We start from the raw sequence: 25,891 nt of genomic DNA on the forward strand, positions 1-25,891 counted from the left end.
GGCCATGTGGAACCGTGCAGTAACCTCTGGAGGAAACAAGCCACTGCCGGAGAAGGGGTAACGACATTAGGGTCACCTGCTTGCGTAGCCAAGAAAGGGTCTAGGGGATGCGCCTCACGGGATAAGGGACCCCAAAGGGCGGATGGCTAGGCGGACTCGAAGTTCCCTGTCCTGGGAGAAGAGAACACTCTAAAGCGGCATTAGGAACATAACTGATGGGCATGGATTACCCGGGCCATTTCATACTCTTAGCAAGAATCAGAGACATCCGTCTTCAAAAAAATCAGAATCCTCCATAACCTGGTGATAGATAATTATGGATAGAAAAAAATAAAAATGGCACCTTACACCCCCCAATGGCTGGGGAACTCACCGCAACAACTAGCGAACAGATTCTCTCCGTCGCCACAGAGTCAGTAATACGGAAAAGGAGAACAGAAAGTGGCCACGCCTAGTCACAAGGTACACCGTGCAGGCCAGAAAAAAGCACGTCAAGGCCACCAGGACCATGTAGCCTGTCAAAATTGTCTAAACATTACGATAAAGCCACAAGCCCAATTTTCACTACACATTAGCAGACAGAATCACATAAACATGTTTAAAGTCCCCCCTGTTAAAAAAGATAAAGGAGTCCCACTGAGACCCTGACTTCTTAGTTTACATTATCGAAGGAAAATGAAACAATCTTACCGGAATCTACACTGTGGAACAGGAACATGGCCCTTCAAGTGTGACAGATAGTAGCTTTGCTTCCGACATGGAATTGAGTGAAGAAAGGAGGCAGTGAAACTTATCCATGCTGATTGCTAAGGAGCTGTTAACATGTGGCGGGATGGGTTCGCAGAAAGACTCTCCCTGCATCTCCACACTAACTTTCATCCATACTCTCACTGAGAGGCTGACAGGATTACTTAAAACTCCAGTCCAATTTCGAAGAGTACTACCCTCCATAAGAGACTAATCGAAAAACTTCTGACACTTCTCTGCCAACCTCCTGTGATGAGAGGCAAAGAATGACTGGGGAATGAGGGAAGTGGGGGAGGTATTTAAGCCTTTGGCTGGGGTGTCTTTGCCTCCTCCTGGTGGCCAGGTTCTGAATTTCCAAAAGTAATGAATGCAGCTGTGGACTCTCCCCGTTTATGAAGAAAACATCCTTACTTAAGAATAACTTAAAGGGCTAAATTATCCTTGGATAATCTTTCCAGGGGGTTAGCGTATTTAACATACTTGAGCTGTACTAGTTTGCTCCATTTAATTAAGTATAGGATAGTAAGGCTGAAACAGAGATCTATTGGTAGGTAGAAGCAAAGAACACAGTAATGAAGCTGTGACGAATCAAACCTTTTCAACGTCACAATAGAGAGGTGTGGACATGAAGAACATGAAGAACCTTAAAAGGGACACCACATTAACCCCCAAATCCTGTCAGCACTGCTCTAATTAACAGTTTCTGCCACCACCAAAACTCTGAAATTAAAGGGGCATATTGGAACCCCCAAAAACTCACAATTTAACAATTAGGTAACGTGCCTTTAACCTTTTCTCAACAGAGTGTGAATTCAGATATTAGATCCCAAAGACAGAATGAGATTTTCTATGTGTTCAATAACAAAAATATAAATACAGGTTACACAGTGCGGAATTATAAAGACATTCAAAATAACAAACTGTTGCAAAGTTACAATTCTTTAAAATGAAAATGGGACATAAAAAAATAAAACACAATATCCAACGTAATACCAAGTTTCTTTAGATATGTGAAGAATTGCTTTTCATGATGTTCGCTGCTTGGGTCCCAGGGCAATTCTAACAGCAGCCTGTTACATCACGTTTAAAACTCAAATTCTCTTTGTCTTGTTAAAGACACCGCACTTGTTATAATTTACGACGAGGTTAGCCAATACACAGCTAGCCGTGGCTCACAGTATCAGTCTCCAAGGGGAGGGGGGGTAGCTTAAAGCATTCCTGAACACAGATATCACACAAAGAACAGGCAATTCACATTAACCCTTTCCAGGCAGAGACCACAATGCCACCTCTGCTGGGTTGCCAATCCAAGTATCAACTACTCCACAATTGTATCATGACACCTACCCTTTTAAAATGGTGGGTCAGCCCACGCTGATCCCATATGTTAACCTAAATCTTAGTCTTTCCTCGTTCATAAGACCAAATCTGCCCTTTCTGCGCACACTCTGCGTTCATTTGCCTACTGCAACAGTTAGCATCAGCTGACACAATTTCCCTTGTGGAGGACACTCTCTTGCAGGATATCATACAATCCTTGCACTCACTCTCACTCAAAGGGATCTAGCACCCCCTCAGGGTAACTCACTAGGGGAATAAGGGCACTTCTTGCAATGCTTAGGCCAGATAGTCCACTGTTCACACCTACCCCAGTATGCTCTGTAGGGGTAGCAGGTTCATTAGTCACTGCAGCTACTGGGCCCACACATTCTCTATCCAGTGCACACACAACCATGGGAGAGCTGCAGGGGGAAGTCACATCTCCCATTACTGTAGGGGAGGTCCACAGACACACCCAGGGTCCCATCCTGTCTTGCTCTCTGTAACAGGGTAGGGGGTAATCTGGCCTCTACACCAGCCATGCCATTCACAGAAAACCCGGCACCTGTCCTCCTTGGCAGCTGTATAGCATGGTGCATTTTACCTCAGGGGAAACAAGAGAATAAGTCCCTTCTCCTGCCCCCTGCTCACTCCACTCAGCTGGCACACCACACTCAGTCTGCCCTTCTGCCCAGCAATGCTGCCCTCTCACATTCCCACACACTGCATCAGGCATCACATACTCACAGCATCCAGCAACCTCTAGGGCATCATCCTCTCTCGGTTCCCCACTCTCACTAATAAGTAGGGGTAAACCCAGCCCTCTCACAAGTCTCTCTACTCTAGGACTGGTCACCTGGCACACATTGTCATAATCAATGGCAGTATCACCCTTTTCACTGGAACAGCACATTACTGGTACAGGTAAATCAGCATTAACCTTAGGCTCTCCCTCCCTCCCAGTAACCAGGTTAAATAGAAGCAACATTGTCACAAACATTTTCAATACATCCCTCTTCATTAGAACAAGACATTACTGGTGTACACACAGGCAGAGCTGCATTAACCCTCAGCCCCCCCCCCAGCAATGATTTTCAAGGGAATAAATCTTCATCCTTTGGTGGGATACCTCCAGCCCTGGTGTAGCTAGCGATGTGTCCATCCCTAGCCTCCCGTTTGGGTCCACCAAAGTTTTAGACAGTACCTCAGATAATGCAGGGCCCTCTACTGGCCCTTCCAGGTTGCAGGTGTTGTCTTCTGGGGCGTACTGACAAAGCATCTGGCCCAAATCAACGCCCAGCAAAACATCAACAGGGATATCTGCAGAAATCCCCACCTCCCGCAAACCTTTTCTCATACCCCAATCAAGGTACACTGGTGCTACAGGCACTGCTGGGCAAATTCCCCAATTCCTTGAATGGACACAGTCCTCCCTAGTATAATGTTCTCCAGCTTTACCATTTCAGGATGCACCAAGGTAACTGAAGCTCCACTATCCGAGTCCTGTTGCCACCTGGTTACCCACAGATACCCTCTGTAGGTTATCTCTCCGCTTTGCCTTGTGAACCCACACACTAACAAAACAGATGCTGGTCCCCCACCACATTCCCACCCTCAGGCGTCTTCTTCTCTGGGCAGGTAAAACTCAGATGCCCCATCTTGTTACAAGTGAAACACCGGCAGGTATCCTCCTGCCCCGTGTGGCCCCTGCCCCTCTGGCTGCAAGGTGTAGATGAGATGGTCTCTCTGCTGCCTTGTTTGCCCTTCCCCACTTAGGAGACACGGCTTGCATAGCTGCCTGCCATGCTGCAGGTGCTCTGTTGGCGTAATCGTTAGCCAGATCTGCAGCCTCTGCCACTGTTTTGGTCTTTCTGTCCAGAATCCATTCTCTGGCATTAGGACTCTGTTTGCAGGAACTGCTCCAAGATCATCAAATCCTCCAAAGCCTCATGAGTAAGGACTTTTAGGCCCTCAGTCCATTGCTTAAAAGCAGCCCTTAGCTGTGCAACATATTCTGTGAAGCTGTCACCTGCACTTTGGTGGAGACTCCAAATTTTTTTCCTGTAGAATTCCGGAGGTTAAAAAAACAAACAAAAAAAAAAACTTTTCAATAAGGCTGTTTTTATGGCCTTATAGTCCTTGGCAGCCTCCACTGGAAGTTAAGCAAATACATCCAGGGCTTTACCCTTCAGGCTACAAGCTAAATAGCGAACCCATTGCTCTGCAGCCTCCCTCTCTTTTTCTCTACTCTTGAAACGTGAGGATCAATTCTATTCTTAGTTTGGGTTCAGCATCCCCCAAGTACCTGAGTGCTGTTTGTAGCTCAGACTCCTTTGCACTCACAGGGGTAACAGTAGTAGGTATTATCTCCTGGGTTACCGGTTCCACAATAACCCTTTCTGTGCCCGTTTCCTGCTCTGCTGGAATGTCATCTGCCTGCTGCAGTTCCTGGACCAACTGCTTCTTTGTTTTGCCAAAAGTTGCGATGGCTCTCTCCAGACAAAGCAGCTCCAGGGACTCTTTAGGCATTTCCTATATGCTTCCATAATGAGCGTAGCAACAAATAAGAGGGAGGGGAAAAGAACTGCTTCTTTGAACTGTATGTCTCTGTAATTAGGCACTGAGTTATGTCTTTGGGAAATTACACAAAAACATGTAATTCCTTTTAGTACTATACAAATAGCACTAGAAAAAACTATAAATATCCCAAACGCTGAAAGCCAGTTTGTGACGAATCAAACCTTTTCAACATCACAACAGAGTTGTGGACATGAAGGGGTTAATAGCACACAAGCTTTGCTCCCTTAAACTTGTAACTCTAAATAAGGACCTTAAAAAGGGACACCACATTAACCCCCAAATCCTGTCCACACTGCTCTAATTAACAATTTCTGCCACCACCAAAACTCTGAAATTAAAGGGGCATTTTGGAACCCTCAAAAGCTCACACAATTTCCCAATTAGGTAACGTGCCTTTAACCTTGTCTCAATAGTGTGTGAATTCAGATATTAGAGCCCAAAGACAGAATGAGATTTTCTGTGTGTTTAATAACAAAATTATCAATACAGTTTACACAGTGCGAAATTAAAGAGACATTCAAAATAACATACAGTTGCAAAGTTACAATTCTTTAAAATGAAAATGGGACATAAAAAAATAATACAAACACAATATCCAACTTATTACCAAGTTTCTTTAGATATGTGGAGAATTGCTTTTCATGATGTTCGCTGCTTGGGTCCCAGGCCAATTCTAACACAGCCCGTTACATCAAGTTTAAAACTCAAATTGTTTGTCTTGTCAAAGACACCACCCTTGTTAAAATTTACGACAAGGTTAGCCAACGCACAACTAGCCGTGGCTCACAGTATCAGTCTCCAAGAGGAGAAGGGTTAGCTTACAGCATTCCTGAACACAGATATCACACACAGAACAAGCAATTCACATTAACCCTTTCCAGGCAGAGACCACAATACCACCTCTGCTGGGTAGCCAATCCAGGTATCAACTACTCCACACAATTGTATCATGACAGAACGCATAGGGGCCAATTTATCAAGCGCCGTATGGAGCTCGATGCCCCTGGTTTCAGTTATGAAGCAGCGGTCTAAAGACTGCTACTCCATAACTTGTCCGCCTGCTCTGAGGTCGCAGACAGAAATCAACCCGATCCTATATGATCACAAGAACTACTGCAATGATAAATGCTGACAGCGTATGCGATGTGTGGCGGACATGTTATGCTACATCAGAAAATTCATGTCCGTCCGCACTTTAATAAATATACCCCATTGGGTTCACCCTAGTGGAGAACACAAAGATGTCGATGGAAGACTGTAGTCCCTATGTGAGATACAGAAAATGTGTATTGTCTCTTTAAGCCCCAAAATTATAATTAAAAAATGCTTATTTTAAATATGTATAAAATACTTCTGCATATGACAAAAAAAATAAAAAAAATTAAGGAGCTCTGGAAAGTATTCAGGAGCTTATACCCTCCAACGGTCCTGGAAAAGATAGGTTTGCCGCTATCAAGACCAGCACTTAGGAATAAATACCAATCACCTACATTTAAGAGAAAAAAATAAATAAATATATATATATATGTACACAAAAGTGCTTATAAGTGTAGAAGCCTGTACACTATGAAGGTGCATTGTACTAAGTTGTACAGGGTGTGGAAGGGATAAAAGCTAGTATGTTGGGTGATTTTTAATCTCACATGTGATGGCTTGGGGACTTTCACAATCTTCGAAAAAGACTACTTCCACAGAGGATAAAATCAATAAAACGATAACACCCAAAGTTAGCGGTTACAGCAAGTGAGCAACCAATTGAACTTCATAAATATAGGCATATTTTTTTTTCTGTAGTGCAGGGATCCCTCCCTCAACCACCAACCTCCCTGTTCTCCCTCCCAAAAAAGCTTTTTAACCAAGCCCCTCAGTCCCCCGCTAAGCCAACCACCCGCTTCCCTAATCAGCACCAATGGAGGACCTTACAGAGAGTGACACAGACAGTTTCACTCTCTTTAACTATCAGTTATCTGGCTTCATATGGTAAGGGGGCATGATCAGTGCTCTGTTTCCATATGAAGGCAGATGCCTATTGTCTCAAGCTGCAGTCTCCACTGTCTAAGTTTACAGCGGGGACCGCAACATGCACCACACTGGGAAAAGTATGGTGTGGCGTAGTACCTACATTCATATGGCGCAAGGGGATAAACTTTAAAAAAATAAACACACTGGATGTAAAAAATTATGGGGTGCACGTGGTGATGTCAGAAGTGGGTAGGAACTCCTTGTCACTTACAGGCCTCATTTGAAAGCGGGAAGTCTGCCCTTTCAAATAAAGGTTCAACATGCCCTTGTAACTTGCTGGTGATCAAAGTAAAAACTAATGGATTATCAACTAAATATAAGACATTCATATATATTGGCCTATATCCTTGAGTAATACTTATAAAATGAGAACAAACTCCATGAGGAGTATGGACAGAATTGACCATTTCCTCATTATACCATATAAAATACTCCAAACCCTCCTATGAATGTCCATCCAAAAGGTGGATAAGCAGAAAGGGAGGGAGTCTGGTAAATATTATTCAGGCATGTGTGTCCAAGATATTGAAAATGTCTTATTTTTGGTTGTTAATTTCTAGTTATCCTACCAGTGAGACAATTACAAAGCAGTAAAAAAAAGTTACAACCATAGGTGAGGGGAAAAAGAAAACCAAGAAAAAAAAATGCAAAAATATAAATTTATATTATACTAATTTCTAAGTAATAGAGGGGAATAAAACAGTACACCTGAACTTAGACACAGATTGTCTAACATCCCATCTGTGATGTGACACAAAGCTATGAGGAGATCTACAGAAATATTTCTGATAGAGAAGCATTAGCCACATAAGCTAATGAGGCAGCCATTTCCCTCGTAGAGTTAGCCAGGAACAGATTCAGCCTTCTCTCTGTGAGCTCTGGTTTCATCAATCCAGCTAGAGATGGTTGTTTTAGCTGGAGCTTGGCCGAGCCAAGATCTTCTTAGAATAACAAAAAGACGATAAGTCTTCCTAATTGATTGTGCTTTCTTCATAGAAATATAAATAGACAATCAACCACACCCAGACATATAAAGGCTTCCCTTGTGTTCCTAGGAAAAGAGAAGACAATGTCCTGTGATATGTGGAAATCTGATACCACCTTCACTGGAAACTCTGGAACCGTGTACAGAATCACCTTTTCTTAATGGGTACACAACCGGGCTGATTTTTTTGGACCAACCAGCTAAAATTTTACCCAATATTTAGATAAAATTGGCAAACATTAAATGCTTTCAAAATTTGTTGAAAAATCATTAAAATCAATTTATGTTAAATTATGCAATTAATTTGAGATCTGAATAGCTTAACATTTCAAAATAACAAAATGCTACAATATTAAAAAGTATTACTCTGTACACACCCTGCTGGCGAAATTTTCTGTGGAGAAAATCAAATGCCAGATCACACCTTGAAATTTAAAACTCAAAAACACAAGACACAGGGATGTTAGTATCCGAAATCCAAACCTGAGAATAAGCCAGCTTCATCTCCTTAACTAAACATTTTTTTAAAAAAATGATAAAAAAAATATATTTAATAGTTAATCAATAATGTCATAGAGCTTGGAAAAAATTGCTACAAACCTGATATGTTAACGGAGAATAAAACCGTGTCTGTTCCAGAGGGACCATTAGTAACGCATGCATATAAACCAATATCTTCCAGCCCTGCGTTGAAAATTTGCATCTCTTCCCCTGTAATACGTGTGCGGTTTGTTGCCAAAATCTGAACTCCATTTTTCACCCAGCTGATACTCTGAACATCATCTCGAAGCCTGCACCGTAAACTAATGATATTTCCAGGATGGACTGAATACGATTCCACTGCCGTTTTGGATTTCGGGGGAACTGAGGGGGAAAAAAAGTCCTAATTAAAAATGATTTTTTATTTCAAAACAGATGTTTTGGGTTGAAAAACTGAGACCAGATTAGCAAATTGAATTTCTCTACATCAGGGGTGGGCAATTATCGGCCCTCCAGATGTTATGGACTACATCTCCCATGATGCTTTGCCAGCATTATGGCTGAAATGGGAGATGTAGTCCATAACATCTGGAGGGCCGATAATTGCCCACCCCTGCTCTTCATCAATCATACTGTCCTCTTCATCTCCCAGATCCCTCTTTCTCCACCATTTTGTCCATTTTATCCCCCCAGATCCCTATCATCGTCCAAATCCTTCCCTCTTATTCAGTCTTTGTCATCCTCCATATCCCTACCTTTCACTCGGCAACACTATCGTATATAATCACGCAGATCCCAGCCTCTCAACCACACTTTGTCCCTGTCTTTGTCCTCTCTTTGTCCCCGTCACCATCAAGATACTCCTCTGCTCATCCTCTAATCCCTCCCCTTTCACTCGGTCTGTCCTTATCACCATAATGCCTTTTTCCACACTGTTTGTCCTTTTCATCCCTCTTATCCCTCCCTTTGTCTTTCCTTGTCAATGCCCTAGATCCTACCCTCTCCTACTTTTTAAGTCTCTGTCATTTCTTAAGATCCCTAACACTCCACCACTGTGTCCCTATAATTCATAACTCTCTCCCTGTATAGCCGTGGAGGGGGCATATGTTAGACAAGAGGCATGTAGGATTATAGGTCTACACCCTTGACGTCACTTACTACAATGTGTGTGTTCATATATGTATCAGGGCTTGAAAAATATGTTTATATAATCTGACATTGGAGAAGCATATAGACTACTATACTATAGAAACTATAGTTTCTACTTGAAGTTTGACATATTCCAATTACTATGGATTTTCACTATGAATTTCAGTTTTGAATATACTTTTTAAAAAGGGACAGTCTATTACCCCTCCCCACTCCAGTTTTTTTTGTTGTTTAATGAGATGACTTATCTCAGTGCATTTTATTAGCTATTCACAGCCAGATAGTGCTAGTTCATGTGTGCTCACTCACGTGGAGTTATGCAGGAACCAGCACTAATTGGCTAAAATGCAAGATTGTTAAAAGCACAGAAATGAGGACAGTCTGCAGAGGCTTAAAAACAAAATAACCACAAAGATAAAAGGGAAACTATAACACTGTTGGTTATGTAAAATTGGAGAAAGGGTAATAAAGAGATTATATTTATTCTCATTAAAACTATGACATACATACACTGCTTACTTCATGTTTTTGTGTGTGCTGCTGGAACTTTTCCACTTATGCTTTAAATGATACTGCATTAAAGTTTTGGATTTTTACCTTGGATTTCTGTGGGAGCTTTCTTTGCACTGTGCACAGTTTTCCTTGGATTCTACATACATACATACATATATACATACAAGTGTATAGGGACCAGAAAATCCTGAATGTTTTTCAGTTCCCTTAGCTTGATGCTCCTGATATTAATAGTATGATTTGACGATATGTTGTTATGCAGAATATGGGGATCAACATAGGACCATTATTTTTTATTGGAGTGATTTATGTTCTAAATAGAAATTGCTCCCCTGATTGCCAGTTATATACCAATGATATCAGCTTTGAGGTCCGGTAATCAGGCACAGGGTACTATAGGTTGTTTAGCATTTGTGGCAACACAGCCCTTTGACTTCACCACGGCATCCCATAAAAGGCAGGCTACATCAGAAGATGATGCATCTAAGATAACTATTATGCTTTGACACTTTTTCCATCAAGTTTATGAGAAGAACGGTATATACAAGATGGATCTATTCACTGTAGTAGCCCTTTAATAAGCATAGGATTAACTTTAAACATGATTAGCACTCTACAAACAACCGATAATATTATTATTATTATTAATTGTGGGCATGGCCGTTTACATTATGCTTAATTCTGGTACAATGAGGTGAAGCGGACTTATAACACCGACTGACATCTTTATAATTACTTGGATCGATAACAAATTCTTTAAGTTAAGCCTGTCATTTAAATAAAAGCAGTGTTCCAGCTACCCATTCACTAAGTGAGCCGAGCCCCTATATCAGCCGTTATTGTAAATTCTCTTTTGACGCTGCCTACTTATCAGTCAGTGGACGGATTAACAAACTACCACACAATTTTTTTATGTACTGTTAAGTATATGCATGTATTTTTAATACAAACAGGATGCAAATATGTTAGGACTCCCTTGCATAACGTAAGTGTGTTACATAAACCAAGCTGACACCGGACCGGCCCTTATTACAGGTTACACCGGAACTGTGTTTTATCCCATTTGGACATAATAGTATCCCTTGAGCATGATGTGTGAAAAAGATAAAAAAAAATGAGGAAGATGTACAAAGTGCTGCTGCGGTAACATACTAGCATAAGTTTGAACAAGAAGATCAACTTATTTAGTCATCTCACTGTTAAAATAACCAGTTGTATCTAAATGTCCAATTTATATACTGTTGTGTAGGACAAAATTGTAACACGTTAGTTAACTTAATATGGTTGAGAATGTTGATGTTAGGAGTACTTGTTTTGGATACACTGTATAAATTGTTAATATGCTAATAAGGTCTGGGCACCTTTTGCACTCTCGGGAGGGGTTTTAGGGTTTAAAGGGACACTCAGGTTTAATTACAATTACATGCTGTATCTGAATCATGAAAATTTAAACAACTTTCCAATTTACTTCCATTAAAATAAATGTGCACATTCTTTTATATTTACACCTTTTGAGTCACCAACTCCTACTGAGCATGTGCAAGAACTCACAGACTATACGTATATGCATTTGTGATTGGCCGATTGCTATCACATGGTACAGGGGGAGTGGAAATATACATAACTTTGAAAAGTGTTAGAAAAGAATCTACTATTTATTTGAATTTCAGAGTAAATGCTATTGTATTGTCTTGTTATCTTGCATTTGTCGATTATGCAAATCTACTGTGAAGGATAGAACATCTTAGATACTGGGCATCCAAAACGGTTTTGATAAATTTGGAGCGCACAGATGCGCTTCTCTAAAGAGAAACATTTAAGTGCAGTTGGCAGTGGCAAGCCATAAAAGGGTCCATCCATAGGTGTCTTGGAAGCTCAAAACCAGGGTGGCCAAGGCCTAAATTTAAGTTGTCAGGATTGTCAAGCCCTGTCAAACTATTTACAGTCTGTTTCAATTCTAATATGTGCATGTGCAATACAATAAAACACAATTTGTTCGTCTGCTGAAAATATCTGGCTCCTAGATTTTGAACAGTCTTGATATCTAAATATTTCTGTATTCTAAACTAATTTTCTAAAAGTTCTGGGGGAACAAAAAGTGAGTTCCTCACAGAAACAGTACAAAAAAAAATAAAAAAGCAATGGGTAAATGCAACAAAGGAAAAAGGAATGAAACCAGCTTTGGCATTAGCACTGAATAAGTTATAGCATATGATACTACAGTGATTCACACACATTTTGCATCAGATACAAGAAAGATTAACAACAAATATGGTTGTCTAGTATATAAAGTATCCGTATTGTCTTCCTTTCAGTATTTAGTATTAACCTTGTGAGGAGATAAATAGTAACAGCTTTATCATGCATGACTGTATCCTCTCCTTCCTTTAAATCTCAACTGCTGACATCACCAAGTTCACCGTCATCTCTGAATTCGATGGTGCTTAATCACCAGCTAGCTCCAAGTAGTATATTACTGCTCTTGGTATCTCTTGTTCAAAGTATACCTAGGTAGGCTAAGTCAATGGTCGACAAATCTGTTCATAATTTAGGAGCCAGTAAGAATATTTTGGAGCCAAACAAACAATGGTATTTGTATATAGATATATGGGGAAAAAAATCACCCATAAAGTTAGGAGCCAGGGGCAAAATTCTAGGAGCCAGTAGCTCCTTGTCTCCTGGGTTTGTCGAGCTCTGGGCTCAGTAAATTTGATAATAGATGTAAATCGAAGTGTCTATTAAAATTTTAAACTGATCTATTGAGTGGAATCTTTGAGTTTCTATTTACTTGTTTTAGTCTGACAGTTTATTTTGGATTTTCCATTTTATATTTTAAATACAAATGCAGATGATATTTGAAAGTGATTTCAATACAAACGGAGGAGGAAATAAATCCCACAATGCTAAAATTTAAAAGACAAATATTTTGTTAATGTTATTTATGGACATAATGGGGGTAGTGTAAAAAGTGTGGAACTTCTGACAAACGCTGTTATTCATTGGGAAAAAAAAAAAAAAAGCTTTCAAACCTGTATTAAATCAGTGTGCTTTCTCAATATGACGAGAGAGCGGGAGGATAAATTAACTTAAGAGCTCTAATTCATGCCTTAGGTGACTGTTTAAATAATGGAGCTCAGGTGGCAACACTGATACAAAACAGAATTTAATTTCAGTTCTTCCCTGACTTTTAAGATCAAATTTGAAGACAGAGCAAAGTATAAACATATTGCATTTTGGAGACAAAAGAAAAAAAAAGTAGAATTTTACTAAAGTAAATTACAGGAAAAATACACAATATATAAAAATGTTTATATAAAAATGTGCATAGCTTTTCTCTTACATTCTGCTTACCAAAAAAACATTTGAATGGGGGACAGTATACTATAAAATTGTTTTTCCCTTAATGTGTTTCCAATTACTTTTTTTTTATACCAGCAGCAGAGTATAAAATGTATGAGATTTGCTTTTTTAAAGTGAAGGTCAATTTCGGAGAATAAGTGCCCGGTTTTTAATAATCCTATTAAAAACAAGGGCACTTTAATTTATCAAAATTGACATTTCACTCGATTTCTTCAAAAACGTACCTTTTAATCCTGACAACCGATCCAGCGATTCCCCCGGCCATCGGAAGCTTCTTCATATGTCAGAAATGACGAATCTGGCTTCCTCCAATAACGGCTTCCCCCCCACCCCCCCCCCCGGGAATCATGGCCTGAGGCAACGCCGTGATTAGAGGAAACCGGATTCGTCATTTTGGACCCGCGAAGAGGGCAAGGTACGTTTTTGAAGAAAACGAGTGAAATGTCAATTTTGATGAATTAAAGTGCCCTTGTTTTTAACAGGATTATTAAAAAACGGGCACTAATACATCGAAATTGATCTTCACTTTAAGGCTTATTTGTGTATATGAATTAGCAGATTGTGTTTTGAAGCCACAACCTAATAAAATAGGTTGAGCTTGTAGGTATAATCAGATCTCATTACTTATCACATTGTTTACATATACATGCTTCTTATATCTGTCCATAAACCAATCACCAATACTTGGAGAGAAAAATGGAAAATTAACATTTTATTACCTTATCTATTCTACTGGCTGTGTTAAAGCGTGGTCTTGAGGCCAACAACTTTCCGGATGGGTGGGGATACCACAGGCTAAATAAACTATTTCAAATTTTAATATAAGGGTAATGGAAATACTTGTAAAAATGTAACACTCCAGCAGGTAAAGTGAATCGTTGGGAAAAAATTAAAGGGGAGAAAATTGAGTAAACTGACCCTTTAAGTTGGAAAAGGGTTGGTTAACCCTGTACGTCACAAATGGGTTAAAATATCACAACATCTTTAAAATATAGCTACAGGTTCTGGAGGGGAAATAAAATAGCAGGGTGAGTAGTTGCCAAGCTGGTGCAGTTGTACCCAGAATTTTTATTTGTTTTAGAAACGCTTATACCAAACTGATACATTAATCTATAGCAGGACAGCAGAAAGGTCATGTAATTACAAGGTGTTTCATTTCCTAATGTTCTAAAGCTATCTATTCTATTGGCAATCTCATCCTGCTCAGACAGAGTTTTACACAGCTCTTGTAAAAAAATCTCCTTAAAGGACCAGTAAATACAGTCGATTAGTATAATCAACAAATGCGTGATAAGACAATGCAATAGCACTTACTCCGAACTTCAAATGAGTAGTAGATTTTTGTCTAACAAATTTCAAAATTATGTATATTTCCACTCCCCCTGTACCAGCCATCAGCCAATCAAAAATGCATATACAAAAGAAAAAAAACAATATATAAACAAGAAACAATCAAACAACAAAAAACAAATGTGATGGTGCACAAAAACAAAAAAAAGGATAAAATGTCCCAGGTTGGGTAATCACGATGGCAATTCACAGCAGGTGAACCTCGGGGAAAAAAGAGAAACATATAGTGAAGTTCTGTGGTTTCAAATGTTTATGAAGAGCCATAAATGGTACTCACATTGTCTAGAGCTTCAAGATCAAGCTCTAGATATAAGTGCACAGGTAACTCCTAATAGGAGACAAGGCAAAGAACGAAATCCCAGCTTCACAGCTTCCATCGTGATTACCTAACCTGGGACATTTATCTTTTTTTTGTGCACATCACATTTATTTTTCGTCGTTTAAAAATGCATATACATATATTCTGTGAATTCTTGCACATGCTCAGTAGGAGCTGGTGACTCAAAGTGTAAATATAAAAGACTGTGCATATTTTTTTTAATGGAAATAAATTGGAAAGTTGTTTAAAAATTACATGCTTTATCTGAATCATGAAAGTTTAATTTGACCTGAGTGTCCCTTTAAGCAGTTAAGTCCACAAGACCCGCATGACATGGGGGAGGGAGAATAGAGCTAAGGCAATTATGTTACTGATCAGGCATGGAAACACACAATACCTGCCAAAAGCTGCCCCTGAATAGGCATACCATGTCAAAAATTGAAAAATGTAACCCTTTATGCACGGATGACAAGACATGGTCATCATCCCCACACTATAACTTTGGTGCAAATGACAGCCACATATTGTCATCCGCTGGGAGCACTTTCTGAGCTATTAGCGGCCCCCCATACAAGGCTGCCATTTCTAGGTTTTTACTATATAAATTTAAAAAAAATTGTTTGCAACTTTTTTTTTTTTTAAATATACATTTTTTTTTATTTTTTTTTAAATGGGGGGGGGGGTCTCTAGGCACTTATACTAGGCCATCAAAAAGGATTATAGAACCCCAATACCCCATGTTATAAAGCCCAAAAGCCCCTCTTTGAAATAAAGCCCCTATATACGTTTTGATCAACAGGCATATAAAAAAAAAAAAAAAAAAATGTGTATTTATTTAAGTAGAGGCTCATGGGAGCCCCTATGTGCACATCAATATTATATAATTATACCCAAATGCTCTTATTTATATGAATATAACCCCTTATTATTTTAACTGTATTGTTTAGAAGAAAAAAAGACACACAAAGCACACACAATATTTTACAATTTTGTTTATTAAAATTTTAATGAAAATATTTTTTCCCAATCATTTTGAAGTAGAGTTCTTACATATGATATATACATAAAATATTATATGTTATCTGTTAAAAAAAAAAAAAAAAAAAACACACAATATATGTATGGGTTTCCTGTTGAAAAATGTTCTAAAGTAGGGCATAAAAAAAAAACTCAGAACAAGGATGGAAAACTGTTCTAGTGGAATGATCAGAAGAAATACATTCAGGAGGAGACTTTCCTGTAATCAAGAATCTTTTAAGACCTTAATTTGTTCCTTATTATCCATTTTACCTGCTGGAGTGTATTAAATTGTTTATAATTGGCTAATTTACCTTTATTTTGGCATCTGAAATTACTGATATTGTTCATGGCATCCCTAACTATACTGACAGTTTATATGCTTAAGAATTGGCTATATAAAAGCAGTGTTAACAAAACCAGAATAATAAAATTACACTCCCAGTGGGGGCAAGGGGAGATAAATAATAAAATTAATTTTCAATTGTTCTCGCTAAGTATTAGGTTTTGGTACACAGACTCTAGTGCGAATAATGTGGGTAGCTACTATACGGTAGCTTATATTATCTAGTAGCTTAGAGGGTTAAACATCTTTCACAGAAATTGTTTTTTGGTGCTACCACGTTAAGCAAAATGATAACTTGCACAATTTCCAGAGTACGCTCACCACATCATGTTCGGCGCTATAATTAAGTGCAGTGTATTTGTATCATCTTCCTCCTCCTGCATACTCTATTCCTCTCCTTCTGTTAACACAACTATGGCTCACACAAGTCTGCCAAGCACTGACACTGAAGCTTGTCATGCAGGCTGCAGTAAACCAACTGCACCAGGCTGAATTTTTAGGTGCGGCTGGGAGAGGCAGGTGAGGCAAGTGCCCTACAAGTAATCTCACCACTAGCACATGCTCAGATTACAAAGATCAAGGCTGCCACGAACTGACATTTAAGGGTTCTGCACTTTAGCGCATACATGCTGTCAGCTGCCTGCTTGCACGTTGGGCTATTTAAAAAAAAAAAAATACTGCCTGTTCGGTGCCCCAACCAGGAGTTAGGTCATGTTTGGTATAAAAAGTATCACCCGTCTGTCATGTAAAAAAAAAAACAAAAAAAAAAAATAAAAAAAAAAAAAAAACTTGTTTAGCGCCACCACACTAATAAACCTCTTAAAAGGGACCTGAAACCCACATTTTTTTCTCTCATGATTCAGATAGAGAATACAATTTTAAACAACTTTCTAATTTACTTCTATTATCAAATTTATTTCATTCTCTTGGTATCATTTTTTGAAGGTGCAGCAATGCACTAGTGGTTTCTAACTGAACACATGGGTGAGCCAAATCACAATTGATAGAGATAGATTGTTGGATATATAGATAGAGATCTCTATGTATCTATATCTATAAATATATAAATCTAACAGCTAGAACCTAGGTTCTCTGCTGCTCCTGTGCTTGCCTAGATAAACCTTTCAGCAAAGGATAACAAGAGAAAGAAGCAAATTAAATATTATAAGTAAATAGGAAAGTTGTTTAAAATTGTATTCTCCATCTGAATCATGAATTAATTTTTTTGGGTTTCGTGTCCCTTTAATGCTGCCACCAACCAGTAGTGGAATAAGTTGTCTGTTCACCCAGACTAATGGTTTAACCCCCCCCCCCCCCCCCCATGTATATAAAAAGACACAAGACTGTTATAACTGTCTCTTCTACAAAATAATTCAATATTAGGAAACAAAAATGGTAAAAAAATAAAAAAAAAAAAAAAACGCAGTAAATGTAAACAAAAAGTTACAACGTGACTTTCAAGGCACAGTAAAACTCCTAATCACAACACATTTCGGTTGTGCTACTACATAATATCATATGAGCCAATTCTAAAATGTATTTAAAACAAATTAACATCCTTTTTTACTGCATTTATTTTTCAATAGCCAAACGCCACCCACCATTTTTGCCTTATGTGGAGGAGCAAGTTTTGGATTTAGTACACAGACAACAAGGCTAGTAAAAATAGAAAATGCAATGTTTGGCCATTATCCAACAAAGCCAAATTAGGGGAAGATATGTAGCAGAGTTAGCCGTGAGATGTCAGCAGGGTGTATTTCAAGTTCTGAGTATTAGAAATTACTCAATTTCAGAGAAATTAAATGAAAGGGGCAAAATAAATAATGCAATTTAGTGGTTTTACATAATTAAACATTTTACATAAAAACCTCAAGGGAAAAAAAAATTATGCTTACCTGATAAATTTATTTCTCTTGTGGTGTATCCAGTCCACGGATTCATCCATTACTTGTGGGATATTCTCCTTCCCAACAGGGAGCTGCAAGAGGATCACCCACAGCAGAGCTGTCTATATAGCTCCTCCTCCCCTAACTGCCACCTCCCAGTCATTTGACCGAAGACAAGCAAGAAAAAGGAGAAACTATAGGGCACTTGCCTCACCTGCCTCTCCCAGCCGCACCTAAAAATTCAGCCTGTTGCAGTTGGTTTACTGCAGCCTGCATGACAAGCTTCAGTGTCAGTGCTTGGCAGACTTGTGTGAGCCATAGTTGTGTTAACAGAAGGACTGTAGTTTAAATAAAAAAAAAAAACACCTGCCTTAAAATGACAGGGCGGGCCGTGGACTGGATACACCACAAGAGAAATAAATTTATCAGGTAAGCATAAATTTTGTTTTCTCTTGTAAGGTGTATCCAGTCCACGGATTCATCCATTACTTGTGGGATACCAATACCAAAGCTATAGGACACGGATGAAGGGAGGGACAAGGCAGGCGCTTAAACGGAAGGTACCACTGCCTGTAAGACCTTTCTCCCAAAAATAGCCTCCGAAGAAGCAAAAGTATCAAATTTGTAGAATTTAGAAAAGGTATGAAGCGAAGACCAAGTCGCCGCCTTACAAATCTGTTCAACAGAAGCCTCATTTTTAAAAGCCCATGTGGAAGCTACCGCTCTAGTGGAATGAGCTGTAATTCTCTCAGGAGGCTGCTGGCCAGCAGTCTCATAAGCTAAGCGGATTATACTTCTTAGCCAAAAAGAAAGAGAAGTTGACTAAGCCTTTTGGCCTCTCCTCTGTCCAGAGTAGACAACAAACAATGCAGATGTTTGACGAAAATCTCTAGTAGCTTGTAAATAATACTTTAAAGCACGAACCACGTCAAGATTGTGTAATAGACGTTCCTTCTTTGAAGAAGGATTAGGACACAGTGATGGAACAACAATCTCCTGATTGATATTCTTATTAGATACTACCTTATGATTGAAGATAAACTAAATTAATGCACCACATCTCTCTAGCTACTACCCTTGTCGAGAGCTGCAAGAGAATGACTGGGAGGTGGCAGTTAGGGGAGGAGCTATATAGACAGCTCTGCTGTGGGTGATCCTCTTGCAGCTCCCTGTTGGGAAGGAGAATATCCCACAAGTAATGGATGAATCCGTGGACTGGATACACCTTACAAGAGAAAAAAGTTTATAGAGGTAGCAGAATTTACTTAATATTGAAGTTTTACACTGCTTATGACAATTACAATGGAGAGAAAGAAATCATTTTTAAATTAGAAGACCAAATTTTTTCTTTTGTGATTCAGATAGAGCATGACATTTTAAGCAACTTTCTAATTTACTCCTATAATCTAATTTTCTTCATTCTCTTGGTATCTATTTGAAATTCAAGAATGTAAGTTTAGATGCCGGCCAATTTCTGGTGAACAACCTGTGTTGTCCTTGCCGATTGGTGGATAAATTCATCCACGAATAAAAAAGTGCTGTCCAGAGTACTGAACCAACAAAACAAAAAAGCTAGATGCCGTCTTTTTCAAATAAAGATAGCAAGAGAACGGAGAAAAAAAATAATAAATAGGAGTAAATTAGAAAGTTGCTAAAAAATGCATGCTCCATCTGAATCACTAAAGGAAAAAATTGGGTTCAGTGTCCCTTTAAGTTTTTTTTTTGTTTGAGTGAGCATGAAGTGCAACTGCCCATTAAAGGGACAATAAAGTCAAAATTAAACTTTCATGATTCAAATAGAGCATGCAATTCTAAGCAACTTTCTAATTTAATCCTATTATTTTTTCTTTGTTCTCTTTGTATCTTTATTTGAAAAAGTTGGAATGTAAACTTAGTGAGTCAGCCCATTTTTGGTTCAGAACTTGGGTTGTGCTTGCTTATTGGTGGCTAAATGTAGCCATAAATCAGCAAGCGCTAGCCACGTGTTGAACCAAAAATGGCCTGGCTTTTAAGCTTTACATTCCTACTTTTTCAAATAAAGATACCAAGAGAACGAAAAGGAGTAAATTAGAAAGTTGCTTAAAATTGCATGCTCTATCTGAATCATGAAAGAAAAAAAAAAAACATAATTTATGCTTACCTGATAAATTTATTTCTCTTGTAGTGTATTCAGTCCACGGGTCATCCATTACTTATGGGATATATTCCCTTCCCAACAGGAAGTTGCAAGAGGATCGCCCAAGCAGAGCTGCTATATAGCTCCTCCCCTCACATGTCATATCCAGTCATTCGACCGAAACAAGACGAGAAAGGAGAAACCATAGGGTGCAGTGGTGACTGTAGTTTTAATTAAAATTTAGATCTGCCTTAAAAAAGACAGGGCGGGCCGTGGACTGAATACACTACAAGAGAAATAAATTTATCAGGTAAGCATAAATTATGTTTTCTCTTGTTAAGTGTATTCAGTCCACGGGTCATCCATTACTTATGGGATACCAATACCAAAGCTAAAGTACACGGATGATGGGAGGGACAAGGCAGGAACATTAAATAGAAGGAACCACTGCCTGTAGAACCTTTCTCCCAAAAACAGCCTCCGAAGAAGTAAAAGTGTCAAATTTGTAAAATTTTGAAAAGGTGTGAAGCGAAGACCAAGTCGCAGCCTTGCAAATCTGTTCAATAGAGGCCTCATTCTTAAAGGCCCAGGTGGAAGCCACAGCTCTAGTGGAATGAGCTGTAATTCTTTCAGGGGGCTGCTGTCCAGCAGTCTCATAGGCTAAACGTATTATGCTACGAAGCCAAAAGGAGATAGAGGTTGCCGAAGCTTTCTGACCTCTCCTCTGTCCAGAGTAAACGACAAACAGGGAAGAAGTTTGACGAAAATCTTTAGTTGCCTGTAAATAGAATTTTAGGGCACGGACTACGTCCAGATTATGCAAAAGTCGCTCCTTCTTTGAAGAAGGATTAGGACATAATGATCGAACAACAATCTCCTGATTGATATTCCTGTTAGAGACTACCTTAGGTAAAAACCCAGGTTTAGTACGCAGAACTACCTTGTCTGAATGGAAAATCAGATAAGGAGAATCACAATGTAAGGCAGATAACTCCGAGACTCTTCGAGCCGAGGAGATAGCCATCAAAAACAGAAATTTCCAAGATAAAAGTTTAATATCGATGGAATGAAGGGGTTCAAACGGAACTCCTTGAAGAACCTTCAGAACCAAGTTTAAGCTCCATGGAGGAGCAACAGTTTTAAACACAGGCTTAATCCTAACCAAAGCCTGACAAAATGCCTGGACGTCTGGAACTTCTGCCAGACGCTTGTGCAAAAGAATAGACAGAGCAGAGATCTGACCTTTTAAAGAACTAGCTGATAAGCCTTTGTCCAAACCCTCTTGGAGAAAGGACAATACCCTAGGAATCCTAACCTTACTCCATGAGTAACTCTTGCATTCGCACCAATACAGGTATTTACGCCATATCTTATGGTAGATTTTCCTGGTAACAGGCTTTCGTGCCTGTATTAAGGTATCAATAACTGACTCTGAGAAACCACGCTTTGATAGGATCAAGCGTTCAATCTCCATGAAGTCAGTCTCGAACAACCTCCTATCTAGTTGAGTTGCAAGAGAATGACTGGATATGACATGTGAGGGGAGGAGCTATATAGCAGCTCTGCTTGGGTGATCCTCTTGCAACGGGAATATATCCCATAAGTAATGGATGACCCGTGGACTGAATACACTTAACAAGAGAAATTGAGTTTAATATCCCTTTAAGGCATTATTGCTCACTAGCTGATAAGCAGATATCCAACAGCATGCCTCGCAAGCATAAAAAAAAATTAAAGCAAGTTTTTTTCCTCAGTACAGGAATATCAACTTTTTACAAAAAAATAAACATAATCTGGAATACATTTTAAAATGCCATCTTTTACATATAACACAAAAATGATACAAATCCTTTTAAAACATAGTTTAGGGCTGCCCATAAAAAGTGTACCCAACATCTTTCTATTTTCAGGAAGCAGTCTAGGTGTAAAAGCAGATAAGCATCCCCAGGCTATGCTCTGGCACTTGTACAGTAGACAGTCAAACACATATGGAGTCTGTTTTTTCAAAAGTAGCACAAACAGCCTTAAGCTATGGAAAGTAAAAAAAAAAAAAAAAAAAAAAAGGCAAATCCTCCATCTGGACAGAAGCCAAAACAGGAAGTTTACATAAAATTATTAATAGGTCTGTCCCAAGGCTGACAAAGGCTCAACAACACAGAGTAAATAGACCTCTAAATACTATTGCAGCTATAGTTTTAATTTGGGGAATATAATTTGATCCAAAGTTCACACACAGTTCTCAAAAGGGAATTTTGCGCAACAAAGTGTGTTTCACTTGCGTTTCAATTAGCACTTTGTTACTCATGTATTAAACAAAGTTACCGATCAAGACAACAAATGCAACGCAGTGCCTGAGCGATTTCGACCTCATTGTCTTTCTTCTGCCTACATTCTGCCCTTTGCCTTATTCCCATCACAACATGGCAAGTGTCAATGTCTGCTTTTAAAGCCATTCTATCTTTTGCCAAAGTCAGTTGCTGTAATTTCTATAGGATAGTGAGAAGTCTCACTGCTTCTGCACCTCCCCTTATATGCTCTAGCGCCCCTTTGGGAAGGCCCACCTCTCACTTTGAAAAACAATTAATTAAAAAAATAGTCACAAGGTCAAAAAAATAAAAACCAAGAAGAGTGAAATGGTAATGTATATTGAGAAAAAAAAAAAGAATGTAAATAGAAAGTAATGGCTGACATGCATCCATAAAGACATAAATTTTATTATTTTAAAACTTGGTAGTTTAACCCCTTCAGCCATTTGGACATGCATATACATCTCACAAGGTATTTGCTCCAAGGACTTCCAACAGTTTTGAAATGCTTGTATTAAATGGAACATGATACTCAAGTACTTAAAGTGATGCAGCATAGCTGTAAAAAGCTGCCTAGAAAACATCACATGAACATCTCTTTGTAAAAAAATTTGACCCCAAAACTTCCTCAGTAGCAACATCCCATTGTAATGGGAGTTTTAGCAGCCAATCAGGATGCTAGTCCAAGGACTTGCAAGGGAGTGTACATCTGGCATATGCAGGCAGTCATGTTATTTCCCTACTCAGTTTATGTTAGTTTCCTATGAAATATCAGGAGATATAAAGCAAAGCATAATTTGCCCATTTCTTTTTAATGGTAGAGAGAGTCCACAAAATCCAATTCTTACAAATGGGAATTCAACACCTGGCCACCAGGAGGAGGTAAATACACCCCTACCAGAGCATTAAAGTATACCTCCCACTCCCACCCCCCCACCCCCCTCCCAGTAGTTTTTTTTGCCTCGTCAAGGAGGTAGGCAGAGAATGGAGGTGCTCTGAAAGAAGATTTCCTCAATGGATAGTTCATTCAAGAGAGGGTGTCAGAGCTGTCACTGCAATCTGCCTATGTCCTGGCTTACTTGTCTGGGTTTCACAGGGAAGTTCCATAGCATCCCCAGTTAATATTTTCAGTGATCCTTTATTTGCTCTCTAGAAGCTAAACTTTTCTGTGAAAGCAATCTAAGAATGGGTGTTTTTTGTAGACGGAGAAATTTCTACTTTGGCTAAGAGAACTACTATTCCTTTGGAAGATAGCACTTCTTTTAAAAGGACCCTATGGACAGGAAGCTTGAGGGATACCTGAGGAAGACCTTTCTACAACGGGATCTCCTTTTTCAACCAGCAGTTAGTATTGCAGCTATGGCAGGAGCTGCAACTTTTTGGTGTGAATCACTAACCGAGTTGGTATCTGTTGAATCGCCTCTAGATGAGATTCAGGATCGCATACAAGCTCTTAAGATAGCTATAAATGCCTTTATTTGTTATGCTAATATTCAAATAGTATACATAAATGCTAACATAGGCTAACGGTTCTAGCTAGGACAGCTCTCTGGCTGCAGTCGTGGTCCTCTGATATGGTTTCAAAATCTAAATTACCGTCTTTGGCCTTCAAGGGGAAGATTCCCCCCAGGTTCAGATTCCATTATTTCCGCGGTTATTGGAGGAGATGGAGCGTTTCTCCCCTAAGACAGAAGAGCTAAGCAGAAGGGCAAGACTGTGGGTCATTTCTGTCTCTTTCATCAGTAAAGGTCACACAAAGGAAACCTTCCTCTAGCAAATCAGAAGGCACCAAGAGTAGATGGAAGCCCAATCCAGTCTGGAATTGAAACTACTGGGAGGGAAGGGGAAGTGGGAGGTATACTTGAATACTCTGGTAGGGGTGTCTTTGTGTCCTCCTAGTAGCCAGGTCTCTAATTCCCACTTGTAAGAATTGGATTTCATGGACTCTCATCCATAAGTTATGTTTTTATTCTCACCAATACTTAAAGGGATATGAAACCCAAAGTGTTTTCTTTCAGGATTCAGATAGAGTGTGCGATTTTAAACAACTTACTAAAGCAGCAGTGAAACGGATTACATTTGCAATACGTCTTCTGGCCAGGTGGTGGCATGAAATGCAAAAAAGGGGGAGGGGCTAGATTAATATCTTGGATTTTTTAATGCATGCAATATCCAAATGGAGCTCACTTCAAAAATGTAATCCACCAGGTTGCCCACACAAAACGCACATGCCTACCTGAAAGTATAAAAAAATCCTCTTTCAGAACTGTAATACTCAGCTACAATTAGAAGTCTTAATTACTAAAACCAAAACTGCTGGCGCAGCCATATTCAGCAGTGTTCTCACTAGGACCTTTTTAGTGGGTGCACCATCAGGCTGATTTCACTGACCACCCGGCTAAAATTCTAACTATTATTAAAAAGGACAGTCTACAATAGAATTGTTTATTGTTTTAAAAGATAGATAATCCCTTTATTACCCCTTCCTTAGTTTTGCACAACCAACACAGTTGTATACTTTTTACCTCTGTGATTACCTTATATCTAAGCATCTTCTGACAGCCCCCCGATCACATGACTTTATTATCTATTGAGTTGCATTTAGTACTGTGTTTCGCCAACTCTTAAATAACTCTTCGGGCGTGAACATAATGTTATCTATATGGCCCACATGAACTAGCAGTCTCCTGTTGTGAAAAGCAAAAAAAAAAAAAAAGCATGTGAAAAGAGGCTTTAGTGGCTTAGAAACAGGCAGAAATTTAGAGGTTTAAATGTTATAAAAGTAAAACTGGGGAATGGGTAGTAAAGACGTTATGTATCTTTTTTAAACAATACAATTTTTAGTGCAGACTGTCCCTTTATGCTAAAATTAGTCTAACTCTCTATAAAAAAAAAAAAGTTTAATTTTTATTGCACAAATTATCATTAATTACATTTAGTTTAAAGTATGCAATTAATTTGTGCTTTTGATAGCTGAAAATGATATATTTGAACTTTTGAAGATATTACACTGCCCCCATTTGGCTACTTGCTAACACCACCTGGTTGGCATAAATTTTCTATGGAGAACACTGTTCGGCATTCATTTCCTAACAAATAGTCCGAAAACACATGCCTACCTCAAAGTATAAACAAATTCCTCTTTCAGAACTGCAATGCTTAGCTGCAGTTAGAGGCCTTCTAATTACAATTACAAACCCATACATGTCTGGTATTCCTGAACAGAGGAGATCATTGAGACTTTAGTACCATTTGTCCTATGACTGCATAAGTTGTGTGAAAATTTCATTGAGAAAACCAATGTTTGTGAAAAAGTTTGATTTGTTTTTATATGGTCGCATTTGGCATGCATCTTACTGCTGGTGGCATGAAATGGAGAAAAAAAAAAAAAATGT

The 25,891-nt window shown here is 38.9% G+C and overlaps 1 protein-coding gene across 1 annotated transcript in view; it reads right to left on the bottom strand.

Moving 5' to 3' along the window:
- FGFR1 (fibroblast growth factor receptor 1) overlaps nucleotides 1-25,891 on the bottom strand; it is a gene marked incomplete in the record, with an annotated part of 409,849 nt that overhangs the window by 341,233 nt on the left and 42,725 nt on the right. The window contains 1 exon segment of the mRNA XM_053718078.1: nucleotides 8,255-8,518. Coding sequence (XP_053574053.1) covers nucleotides 8,255-8,518 — 264 coding nt within the window.

Source organism: Bombina bombina, chromosome 6, assembly GCF_027579735.1.
Source record: "Bombina bombina isolate aBomBom1 chromosome 6, aBomBom1.pri, whole genome shotgun sequence".
Taxonomy (NCBI): Eukaryota; Metazoa; Chordata; class Amphibia; order Anura; family Bombinatoridae; genus Bombina; species Bombina bombina.